The sequence below is a fragment of the Hippichthys cyanospilos genome, chromosome 20 (assembly GCF_059441005.1).
Source record: "Hippichthys cyanospilos isolate Australia breed blue-spotted pipefish chromosome 20, RoL_Hcya_1.0, whole genome shotgun sequence".
NCBI lineage: Eukaryota > Metazoa > Chordata > Actinopteri > Syngnathiformes > Syngnathidae > Hippichthys > Hippichthys cyanospilos.
Genome location: NC_142388.1, coordinates 12,321,145 through 12,334,749, shown reverse-complemented (window position 1 = coordinate 12,334,749; position 13,605 = coordinate 12,321,145). Strand labels below are relative to the sequence as shown.

At 36.2% G+C, this 13,605-nt stretch overlaps 1 protein-coding gene across 1 annotated transcript in view; it reads left to right on the top strand.

Moving 5' to 3' along the window:
* The window catches only part of elp3 (elongator acetyltransferase complex subunit 3), a 30,830-nt gene that overhangs the window by 3,464 nt on the left and 13,761 nt on the right, over nt 1-13,605 (top strand). The window contains exons 6-9 of the mRNA XM_088403090.1: nt 1,186-1,254; nt 2,362-2,516; nt 7,739-7,900; nt 7,988-8,114. Of these exons, the coding sequence (XP_088259216.1) occupies nt 1,186-1,254; nt 2,362-2,516; nt 7,739-7,900; nt 7,988-8,114 (513 nt within the window). The remainder of the gene's footprint in view (nt 1-1,185; nt 1,255-2,361; nt 2,517-7,738; nt 7,901-7,987; nt 8,115-13,605) is intronic.

Here is a 13,605-nt window from a genome sequence, read left to right as displayed (position 1 = left end):
AGGCAGTAGGCAGGGTACAATCTGAATCGATTGCCAACCTATTGCAGGGCACACATAGACCAAAAAAAAAAAAAAAAATCACACTCACAATCACACCAAAGGGCAATTTAGAATGTCTAATATAGCTACCCTACCCTATGTTTTTGGCGATTGTGGGAGGAAACTTGAGTACCCAGAGACCCACAAAGGCACAGGTAGAATCAAACCCGTGACCTCTGAACTGTGAGGTGAGGCAGACATGCTAAGTTGAAGGTTTTTTTTGTTGTTGTTGTTCATTTATTTATTTTTTTGTGAACAGATCTCTACTGTAATCCCAAAAGAGATGCCTTATGTTTAACATTTGTCTATGGACACATATTTATTTATAATTATTTCTTTTTGAGAAGAGGTCTGACACTATATTGATTATTTTAAGTGTTAAAAAAGAAAATAAAAAGAAAAAAAGAAAAAGAAATAACTTAATTATTAATATTTATTCATTGACGCTTCCTGCCTAATATGGCACATTGTGTTTATCTCTGTTTGTATTTTGTACACTTAGCATCCAACCTTTTGAGCCTGGAAGGGGGCTCCCCCCACCCGTGGTCCCTTCTGAAGGTTTCTTGCTTTCCTCAATTGGGGTTTTTGAGTTTTTCCTTCTCTTTATGGGAGCTTTGTTCAGGGGATGCTGATGTTTATTGAAATGAAAAGAAGTCTCTGTATGACTTCTTTTCACCTGTAATGCCCTTTGAGACTTCGGTGATTTAGGGCTATTTAAATAAACTTGATTTTGGTTTTGATTTAATAATTAAGTTATTTCTTTTTGATAGAAGATCTCCTCTATGATCCAAAATTGGACACTTTATGTTGATTTTTTTTATTTTGGGGACCTATACAAATAAGTTTGAAAGGTTCCAAAGTTTGATAAATCAGACAAGGCTGGCATATTTTAAGTCCTTTTTTTTTTTTTACCCCAACATGCTTTGCACTGGTTAAGGCGTACTCTGCTGAAAACATATTTCACACGGGGTACATTGCTGAAAAAGTTTGAGAACCACTGATCTCGGAGACACTACTACACTCGGAGGCACAACTTGAGGAAAATAATTTTTCTTTTTTTAGTTATTATTATTCATTTAGAATTTGCCTTGGCCTCACTGTCTTTTATTACAAGTTTGATTGATGTGTTGTTTATCTTTGTCATAGCCGACCTCAATGAGAGCCATTCGAGCGCGATATGATCCCTACCTTCAGACCAGGCATCGTGTTGAGCAGGTCAGTTGTACGCATTCAACGTGTTGGTTGTTGCCATTTCCCTATGAGGGTATGTACAGTAAATAGACACAGTTGCCATAACTGTATTGCCCCAAAATACAAAGCACCATCATACAACTGCATGAATAACTACATTGTTTAATCTAATGAAAAAAGTTGTGGGGACATTTACCTCGGCCATAAGTAGCTTTTAACAGAGCTGTATGTTGGACTCCTGGCAATCTGCTGGCAGAAATTGAATGTCATGAGCTGCTGCTCCACTGAGCCCACCATGATGCCCTGCAAGGGTACTCAAATATAACCTTGAACAGATAATCTGAAAAAGTGAATGTGCTGTGTTGTAATATTTTTTATTATATTTTTAAAATGTTTGCCTTGGCTCCAAAAAGGTTGGGAAAAACTATTATCTATATCTTGAAGAAAAATATTTCTATGGGTTCTTAAACATTCTTAATGATAAAAAATGATGGCATTAAAAGTCTTAAAGTATTAATTTTTTAGATAAGGTGAATAGTTAATGGTTAATAAGTCTTTATTTTCATACATTCATGTTAAGATATACAAGTAAGTTGTTTTTTGCAACTTTCCCATTTTCCCCACCAAACTACTGCATTTTACTGTCCACATATATTTCCTGTATGCCTCCCAGTTTTATTTGTTTGAAAATTGTATTTCTAGTGGTCCTAAAATGCCTTAAATATGATTTATTGAATTATGTAGTAGTTTTGGAATGAAGGAATTGTGGATTAGAATTGGAATTGTGTTTATTGTAATCTGCGGTCTCTTCCTCTGATATTTTTTTTTTTTTGAGGGTGGGGGGAGTCTCACATAAAATTCTATTCTCAATCAAGAATCATTTGTCTCTTTGTGATAAGATACAACCCCGTGGTGAATGGCAACAGAATGTTCAGGCATCAACATCCTGTAACTACCTCTTTTGACAGCAGAGGCCGCTATTACATCGGCTCATCTGGCAAAGTTCTACTAAATTTTTTTCTCTTTTTGATATTTTTTTTCTGTAGCTCCCATTACTGTTTGTTAATATGTTTTTTTTTCAATTAAAAAACTGCACATCAACAACATGTTTGTATTTTGTGTGATCTGCAGCTAAAGCAGCTGGGCCACAGTGTGGATAAGGTGGAATTCATTGTGATGGGCGGGACCTTCATGGCTCTGTCTGAAGAGTACAGGGATTACTTCATTAGAAATCTTCACGACGCTTTGTCTGGACACACTTCTAATAATGTGGCTGAAGCTGTAAGGTACCCAATGCTTTAGCACATCTCTTTCACAGTAAATTACTTTTCTTGGATTACTCCCTAAAATGTATGTTTTAAGTTTAGAGTTTTTAGGGAACATAAACACAGCAGAAACTCACAAACGAACGGCCCTTGATATCAATTCAATTCAACATAAAAGCGTCTTTGCATGGAATGTCAGAGAACTAGTAAATCATCTGTAATCATTCATTAATTACAGACTCCTTATCTTTTGTGTTTAATCAAAATAAGATATTAACGATTTTTTTTTTTTGCTTTATTTAATCACTAGGCAGTACTAAACGACTAATAAACAATAATCGAGAAAAATGGTTTTGGCATACATTTTTATCCAAACTACAATTTTTTTCACTGACTTGGAGAGGATTATCCTGCATGTTTTTGCTGTTTCTGTCCTCCACCTGATTCAAATGATTAGCTCATCAGCAATATCAGCGGGAGAATGAAAAAGATCTTGATCATTTGAATCATCTGAGTTGGAGGGTGGAATGATCAAAAACATACAGGTTAGCAGTCCTTGAGGACTAGGTTTGGACATGCCTGATTTATAGAATACTTGATTTTAGACCTGAAATTAGTTCTAGAGGAGTTTGAGGCCCTCATTAAAAATGTTTACGTCTGGAAAAAATTTTGTCAAGGCAATTGCAGCAACAATTACTAATGCTCTGATGACAGTAAACCATGCCATAAATGTTTTTAGGAATAATAAACCTTACCAAAATAAACTTTACCAAACTTTACCGTGAGTGCCTCGGTATGCATTTATTTTGAAGTCGTTTCCGGCAGCATGTTGCAGGATAATTGCTTTACCTTCTATCTACTAAAATCATGTTCAATTGGTAATTCAGGCCACTAACAAATGGCTTAATACCCTCACACTAACAGAGCACCTGTTGCCAGTGTTTACAAGTGACTTAGGCTCCTTTATAGATGCATCTAGTATAAATTAGCTGCTAACAATGAGTGTTTGAATGCTTCATATAGGCTGGCGTGATAGACGTAAATGACTCTTACACTAAGTACACGTTGATGCTTACAGCCTGACAGTTGCCATTGTTACTGATCACATTTTAAGACATCATGTGGACTCAAATGTGCTGCTTCAGCTGGCAATGTCAATAATAATGTTGACATGCAATTGCAACGCCAATCGTGCATTTATTTAAGATGCTTGTCTGTGAGTACAATCAAAGTACAAATATTTTATTTCATTTTAGTTTGATTATCCAGATGGTATTTCTTTTCTTTTCCAAACATTGACAATTTCATTTCAATTATTTTTGATCAACCCCTTGAGATGAACTATCGCATTTTAGAGGGAGTCCAATACACAAAACCCAACCACCACAACAAAACAACACACACAATACGTCTCTGCCCACAGTTACCCAGCCCTCCCCCATCTAAACATATACAGACTCCACAATATATGTCAATCAAACAGAACTGAAGAGTAAATTAAGTTAAAAAAGAAAAAAAATGATGAGTTGACAAATCATCCGCACACAGGCTGTAATATTCAATTGTCTCTTGGGAAACAGGAGCAGGTGCACAATGGGTTAATATAAGTTAAAATGGATGGCTTAAATAAATGAATAAAAGGCGTTGACAGATCTAATACAATCTGGCAGACTTCAATCAAATGGAGCTTTGTAGCAGAAGGCAGGTCGATGTCAGAGAAATCTCAGAAAAGAAGACTAGGACAAGCCTAGCTGCTTAAACAGCAAAAAGAGTAACTCAGACCAGCCAAGATTGACTTTTCTATGCCGGCATAGGGAAAAAGCTTGGGCAAATGTAACTCGTGGGTCTTCCAACGCTAGTTTTCCACCGCCCAGCCGTCCCCCCCTGGCTTTTATTGAGTAGAAGCATAGCAGATTACAAGACACAACAAAAGAGCCAGCCGGGCGCCACCGGCAGCTGGGCCAAGGTCCCGGCTCACACTTTCGTGCGTCAACAGTTCTATCTAAGGACAGGGTCAAGATGAACTAGGATTGCATAAATGGGTAACAATGAACTAAGCTCATAATGATAACAACCTAATATATGATTCCCTTCACAGTCGACCAATTTCCTTTTGATATATATATATATATATATATATATATATATATATATATATATATATATATATATATATATATATATATAAAAAATATACTATTTTCTTGATTCTGAATAGGCTTAATCTCGTTCAAGTTACAATATCTTCTTCATAAATTGTTGAACCGGTAACCATACATACCATTGTGATGTAAAATGCAACAGTGAAGGAATGTGATGTTGCGGTGTACACTAGAGAGCGCTGTTTCACCATCTGATTCCTTTCTGAAAAAGCAGAGAGGAAAACTATAATTCAAGATGGGGGGGACAATGTAGCTATGCTTATGTGGCTTTTTAGTGTTGGTCTTGAACAAACCAACCACAAGACACAAAAAATGGACTCCTTCAATCCCTCTTGACACAAGCTCACCACAACAGCAAACATTCCATTAGATGAACCTTTAATGCTCGTGTCAGTTGACTCCATTAGACCTCTGATCCAAAATTCTGGAGAAATAGGGTCTGCGAGGTTTTTTTTGGGCTGCCTCCATTGATTTCTCGCTTACCGAGGTGCTGAGCTTTGAATGAAATTGGGTCCACGCCTGCTCGGAATGGAGGAGTCGCAACTTTTAAGATGACTTGGAGAAGATTCAAAGTCAGAGTAGAATTACCCATTTGTGCAGGAGCTGACGACGTCAGACGATTTGGACCAAATAATAGCTTTTTCACAGGACTTTGTTTGTTTACATCCCTAAAGACTGATAAGACCAAAGAGGGAAGTTTGGTTGTGCGTAATTTTCCCAGCATTTAGTATATGTTTGCCGTGTGTGTGCGTGTGTGTGCATGTGCACGCGCCCGCGTGTGCGGGTGTGTTGTTTAAAAAAAAAAAAAAGCTTATCGGCTATCAGCAGGCCTTGTTAAGATGCTTTGATTGCAGTAATTGCTATGGAGTTTCAATGGTAAGGGGGTGGGAGTGCTGTGTGTTTACGTGTTCATTGGGTGTGTGCCCACATGTGACACTCACCTCTCACCACGGCCACCCTGTTCCAAATCTTTTCACTTCGAGATAATCATCCAAGATAATAGACTTTTTATTGATTCATTTCACACAATCTGATTGTCCTCTCGGTAGCACAAACTTCTATAATTGCTGTAGATCAACAAGCAGACTGTAAAAAAAAAAAAAAAAAAGATATTTACCACCAGCATCTACAGTTTCAGAAAAAATATGAGCTGGCATGAGGGAAGCTAACGGTCATCGGAAAATGAAAGCAGGCTTGTGTGACCATGAGATATTTGTTTTCGCCTACTTACAATCTAGCTCTTCCAGATGAGCCAGATTCTCTCAGGTCAAACATCAATGAGCTTACAAAAAAAGTCAGAAAATGGTGACCAAAGCCGACCAACTCTGCTTCATTTGAATAGTCGTAGAAATGATTTTGTTTTTGGTGTAATATTCACGTTTTCATATATCCTGTTGTAACAGACAAATTTATTGAAGGTCATACCATGTCAATTGGTAAAACTAGTGTTGATTGCTACTTTTTTTCTAACTATCCAGGGGTGATTTTTGTGGAGATTTTCAAGCCCCCTAAAACACATAAAGCAATTGTTTACTTTGTGGTCATGTTTTAAGTGAAACTCTTGAAAAGAGTCTTAAGATAGACTTGGTGTTTATCAAAGCAATGTCTTCTACTGATAACGCACAGTATGTGCTGTTCGAAGTTGTTCAATTGTGTTGGAACTGGCTGTTAAGCCAAACAACAACAAAAAAACACAGTAATGGACAAAATCAAACTAGACTAAAGAATTAAGTTCTACTCCTAAAAAGGAGCCACCAAGTATACATTTTACCAGTTGTGTTATTTAGCATGGACATTTTGATTCGTCCACACAAGCACACAATTTAGCTGCTGTCAAAGTTTGATTGGAAAACATTGTATCTTTAATGGTAAACAAATTAACAAATACTCAAAGCTGTATTCATGTAACTCTACCTATAGGGGTCTCGCATTTTTTTTTCCAATTATGGTCTCATTTTACTATATACGAGGGCTGGATACCAAACACAAACCAAGATAATTGTGCCATGTATTTGTTTATAATTGATAGAATTGTGGCTGCAGCTAACTAGTATTTCAATTAGTGATTACTTTGTAGACTATTTTTTAATGAATCAAATAAAGAACATTTTCCTATCCGTCTTTTTATTCAAAAACAGAACATTGTATGAAATTATTAGTCCAATAACATCCAGTACGTAAACTAAAACTCAGTTACTGGGTTAGTCTGTAACACTAAAAAAAGGGCAAAAGTTGTTGCTAAGTTTTTATTTAATTTTTTCCCAAAGTAAAAGCAAATGTTTGCCAATGTATTATTTTGATTTACTACAAAAAATATCAAAGTCTGCGGACATGAACTACCACAGAAAAAGGAAATTCTTTACTGGTGAGAGGCTGATTAAACTCTGTTTCCAAATGATTATTATCAAAATAGTTATCAATTAATGTGATAGTCATTTAGTTGTCGATCAATTGTTGCAGCTCAAAATGTATTCCCATTTTTTCAAACATCAGCTTGTTCATGGATTTATTCAAGCTTTTTTTTCTACTGTGGTTTAGAATAAGATCAATTACAGCCATCATAACATTGAAATCAAGGACAATTAATCCAAAACAATGGGTTGAAAGATGTTGAGTTAGCTGATGATGCTTTCTTGATTTACTGTATATCTAAGAACAGCACCTTCCACACTACATATACTGTAGTCTTTTCATTGTTATCTTAATCCAAGGGATGGTACTGGTTCAAGTACGTTTCTATTTCCAGTCAAAACTCTCTCTAAATAATCTATTCAGATTGCTTTTTACACAAAACAAACACTCATCATTATCTCATTTAACATTATATGCTTTGCAATCACATTTTTTGATATGTTATTAATTTTATTGCATCTGCATGTCCTTAATGTGAGGTTAATGTTAACTCTGCGACTAATGAGCCTTGCACTCCCTCAACATATAAATTGATGTTGCTAAATTACCCCAATTATGTAGTCTGTCAAAGTCTGGTGAATTCCAAAATAAAATGTCAAAGTAAAATATCAAAGTTATGTTGATTTAGATATTTAAAAACATGTACTGTATCTAATTTAACATCTGCAGGTACTCTGAGCGCAGTAACACCAAGTGTGTTGGAATCACTATTGAGACGCGGCCCGACTACTGCCTTAAACGACATCTGAGTGACATGCTGGGCTACGGCTGCACAAGACTGGAGATCGGTGTTCAGAGTGTGTATGAAGATGTGGCCAGGGATACAAACAGGTTAGCGGTCTGACTGCAAGATTGTACAAGACTAAGCAAAGACATGGTTTTAATGTACGTATATTTGTGTTTGCACATGTTTTACAGGGGCCATACAGTTCGTGCTGTGTGTGAGTCTTTCCACCTGGCAAAAGATGCTGGCTTCAAAGTGGTGGCTCACATGATGCCAGACCTGCCCAATGTCGGCATAGAGAGAGATGTGGAGCAGTTCATTGTAAGTGTCTACATTCTTATTATTATTACAAGGAGTGGTAGCAGCAAGGTGCCTATTGTTTCTGTAGAAATTATTATAATCCATAAATATTCACATTGTTTTGGAACTGAACATGGACATAAACTCACCAACTTTGGAAGTTAGGCCTGGCGAAAATATTCTTTGTTATCGTTTACCGGTAAAATAAAATGGTATACAGCATTTCCTCACCTTTTCGTGCTTCATGTTTTGTAGCTTCAGTGCTTCACCTTTTTTTTTTCCCAAAAGACCGCCCGCAAATGAAAGCACTAAACTACTGCTCGTTATTCTACATTGATAGTCACAGCATTATCTAAGCGCATTTTGGCGTCAAATTTTTTTCACAACTCTTTACAGAGACATACATGTGTGCGATTGGGGTTGGATTCTGAGTGGATGCTTGAGGGTCTAAGAATGAATGAACAATATAGGGTGAGCCTGGCCCATTAAGAAAACTTACGTTGTGATTATGGGGAATGGTGGTGGTGGTGGTGGGGGCTGGCTCTGGGGGCTACGGAGAGATGTCGCCACACTCTGGCACACTCTATGTCGTGTGTTATAAAAAAAAATATATATCTAAAGTTTGCACCCAAAATGAGACACTTGCCTGGTCAGCCTCCGTACTATGGTTAAGAGATCACAGGGCATGGGAACGAAAGGTAGGCATGGTTTTATTAAACACATTTCATACACTTTAACTACGTACGTATAATGTCTGTCAGGGGGCTAATGTTACTTTGTGTAATTCATTTATCACGTGGGTTTTCTGGTCCCCATTAACTTCAAAAAATGAGGGAACACTGTATACATAGAACTCTTTCGAAAAATGTTCCCCATAATGCCCATACAAATCTTAAACAGAACATTTCCAGTCTTATGTTTTACCTGTATGTTTTATAAATCGGGAGACATGCTGTATGTAACAGCAACTTAACAGAAAGGCTCCCATTTTGATTTTGTTTTTTAATTTGGTGTAATTTTTGATTTGTTTGATTTATTGAACATATTGGCATACAGTATAAACAATTACCAAAGGAAAACTAACATAATAAAACAGAGCACATAGTTTTTTTTCTTGAAAGTTTGTCCAATCATCTTCAAACTTTGTCTGTTTAATCTTATTGAAGATGTTAGAATTATTTCATCACACATGGTCGTTGTGGTGATGTGCTGTTTGCAAAGGAAGTACTGTTTTGAGGGACTAAACCCGGGCACATACTCAAGAGGTTTTTGTACACTAATCAGAACCATCAAAGCCATTCACTGTATTTTTCGGACTATATGCCGCACCGCTATATAAGCCTCAATAGCAAAAATTGAGCCAAAAACATTTATTATTTTTTTTTTTTTTTTTTGTATCTTTTTTTAATTACAGTTCAGGTGGAATTAAAGCTAGTGTTGGAAGCCATTTTTTCCAATAAAAATCTGTTGTAAATTAAAGTTAAATTTTTTCTTTTTTTTTCTCAAAGTTCAAGTGGAATTAAAATTATTGTTTACATTTTTTTTTTGCTGTCATTTGCATGACATATACCGAACATCGCGTTTTTTTGAAAGGTAAAGTACAATATTATGAAATTTAATATGGCGTTCATTTTGAGCTTGGAACAAATTAGGCAATTTACATGTGAAATGTGATGCACTTTAAGACTGATTCAGGATACAAACTGCCCTCCAGAACAGATTAAATTCATATCTAGAGGTTCCACTGTATATGGATTTTTTTTTTTTTTTAATTACCTGCTTACAGCAACATCCTAGCTACAGACTGAACATAACTGCATGTTTAGCACCAACATATTTAAAGAAAATGGACCGATATTTTCAACAAATCATGCGAAAAAACTCCCGGCTTTATGGACATAACATGTTTTCGTATTGTGGAGAAAGCCAGAGTCATCAGGAATAACCCACACAAGCATAGGGCGAGTTTGATAAAGTTCTAAATCCCTCAAAGGCCTTCTTTTCTGAATGCAATTTTTAGCCCCCTCTGAATTTTTATTCTTGGTTATTTTCTTCAGGTTGGTATACAGTCATTAAGGCGATACATCGAGTCAGTCATTAGCTTTGTTGTTCATGGCGTCGTCACGTCTCGTTTTGCCCCGCCTCACCATGCGTCATTACTACTTACTGCACAGTGGTGTAGTATCAAAGAAGTCCTTCATGTGGAATCCAAAATAGCAACACTGTCAGTCCCGACTGTGAGGTGACTCAAAAGAAGAGGCTGTCAGATGTCTTTCAACAGCAGGCTCACTCTGCTGCTCTGATTGGAAACGCAGCTTTAATGCGAACGTGACGAATCAGAACAGAGCGTGACTGTAGGATATCAGCTACTCCGTTTGATACCTTCCAAACAATTTCTGCTTATGTGGTTGCTTTTTGCTTTGTTACACAAAAAATGAGGTAATTAAGAAATGCAATGATGCAAAAACAAGGACGTCTAACTAATCGTTGAGCGTGAGATTGTGACACGCCCCTGTGGCTCTTATGGAAATGTGTCAGTTAGTGTCTCAGCACTGAGTGTTTGGAGCACTTTCTCAGTTTTTAGTTTCTTGAACTTTTCAAGTATTCTCTAATCTCTTTGTCTAATGTGTTATACCTGCAAAGAAGTGACTCACAGCTTTGTAAAAAGTTCAAAGTCCGTATTTCTTCAACAGATAATAAAAGAAAAAACACAGGTAGAGCAAAAATAACTGAATTGCTTTGAGAACTCGAGATGATTTTTTTTTTTTTTTTTTTTGTGGAATCTAAGAGTTTATATTTTTGTTTATTGGATGAGCACCAAGGGGAAAAATGTCTTGAGTTTGTCCTACTGCTTGAACCTTAAATCCAAATTAGGGCTGAAACTAACGATTACTTCAATCGTAAGTTAAACTGTTGATTATTTAATGAATCCGATTTTTTTAATGTTTTAATTTCTTTCCCTTCGTCCAATAATGGGACTTTTTTCAAGTTAATAAAAAATCTGCGGAATATGCTTAAACAATTATTTTATGATTCACATTTTGTCATTAAAATGTTTGCCAACAAAATTGGCAAAAACAGTGATCACTGTTTCCAAAATAAAAGCAAATTTTTGAAATGGTCTTATTTGATTCAACACAATGATAATCAGTCTGCTTCCATATAGTATTAAATATATCTGAGAATATTTACGTGGTGATATAAAATTCAGTGGATTTAGTTAGTAGAGACAGGATTAGGACCCTTCATGCAAAGTTCATAACTGTCTCCATTAAAAATGTAAAACAGTAAATAATCAACTTTACTCTAGTTTGAAGCATTCCTAATAAAAAAAACAACAACAACAACACACACACACACACACACACAAACGAATGGACCATTCAATTAATCGAGGGATCTTAGCCTTTTGCCACTTGTGGTTGTGATGTTCCCTTGTAACTCACTTGCATTGGAGAAGTCTATAAATTTAAATTGCACCCTGCATGCTGTGCTAAAGTAACACAAAGTGATTGGAATGTCACTGTCCAGTTAATCATATTTTTATTCAACCAACAATACTCACTATAAAACAGGAAAGTATTATTATGCATTTGTTGTATTGTTGGATATAGATGTTTAAATTCACATAAATCAAACTTCTTCCTCATTTTTTTTACTAGCTACGTTAATAAAATCTAGCAGTTTTTGTTTTTAGTACCAATGCTTTAAAACGGGCAACTCAAAAGCAATAATGCAAAGAATTAATCCATGCCTGAAAAGTTGCATTTCTACACCTGAACTAAATAGAACATTTAGGCACAAATGCATTATGCTTTGAAAAAGATTTATTTGATTGTTTCAAAAAAGTTCAACATTTGCAAACAAATTACAAATAAACATAGCTATGTGGGATGAATGTAAAAAAGTCTTTATTGTCAATGATACAAAATAGGAGTTTCTGCTATTTTGTCTGTATTCACTTGGCAGTTTATTATCATCTCATTATTAATTAAAGTGAGTTCTATTTTTTGCAGTTCCTCAGCTTTTCTTGAAGGCATATACTGTAGTCTACGGGGGCAGCACAATAGAAGACTAATTTGCACGTCCACGCATGCGGAAGTCGTGGGTTCGATTCCAGCTCCAGCCTTCCTTTGTGGTGTTTGCATGTTCTCCTCATGCCCACACGAGTTCTCTCTGGATACTCAGGGTTCCTCCCACATTCTTAAAAAAACAAAAACAAAAAAAAAACATGCATGGTAGGTATTAGTAGTGCGCCAAAAAAAAAAAATCGCTTCAAATAAGAATCTGGATTGTCATTTACTACGATTTAAATTTATACAAAAGTCCCAAACTGATATTATACATAAAAAAAAAATCAATTTGCTTCCTGTTGGCTTCCGTACATTGGAGTCACACTGTGCCATGCCGTCACAACGCAGCCCGTTCTAGAAAGTCAAGCCTCTACACACAAAAACAAACAATGGAGGAAATTCAACCGCCCCGCCCTCATTGAAAACAGTCTTGTGGCATTTTGCAAACGTGTGTGACGCACAAAAGCCTCACGGCGGCAAATATACATGCAACGTTTCACTCAGCTGATAACAATTAGAGTTTGACTGTCGCGGATTTGCTGATAGTAAAAGCCAAGTGTTTCAAACTCATTTCCACTCAGGGGCCGCATGGAGGAAAATCTATCCTCAAGTGGGTTGAACAGTTAAAATCATGTTATATATCTTAAAAACAATTAGTTAGTTATTTGTAGATTTTTGATCTGCACACTGGCCTGGTCCCAAATAGAATTTGTCAATGGTAAATATATTGTTGGAAAGGATTTTTTATTTTATTTTTTTAATTAAAAAAAAAAACATATTGTTTTCTTAGTTGTTAAGTACGAGGAGGAGGTATGGGTCAATTGTTATCAAGCACTAATGTTATTATTTTATTTTTTTTTTCTATTTTTCTTTCAATAAGATAAGCAACAAGACAGAACCACGACTGAGTTTTTAACACACACAAGGGCATTACAATATTGTGGACAATGGAATAATGGACTCAGTCCTATTCTTTTTTTTTCCCCCCCAATGCTTCACAGAGTCATCTTGCGGGCAGTATCAAACCCCATCCCGTATGCTTGACACCCCTGGTGTAAGCATTAAAAGTGGCTTTTCCCGATTGCTGGTCTCAATCACGTTGAAGCTCTGATAAATATTTTTGCCGCCTTCTCAATGAATCAACAACAGTAATAGTGTTCAGTCATGTCTTCCGCTTTCACTTGTCACACTGTGACTCCTCTCGCTTTAATGCACTTTTTTCATGCCACGTGCACATGAATCAAATGTGCTGAACAGGAAAAAATACACAGAACAGAAAGCAAATGGTCGGTAATGAACACAACACAAAACTTCGAAATGTACACAAATGATGTGGACTGTGATGTTTTTTTTTTTTTTGTCCCCTCTTTACACCATTTCTTTCGCCTTACGACACCTCAAACATGACGGTCAGTGTGCGCGCGTGTCTACTAAGGGCA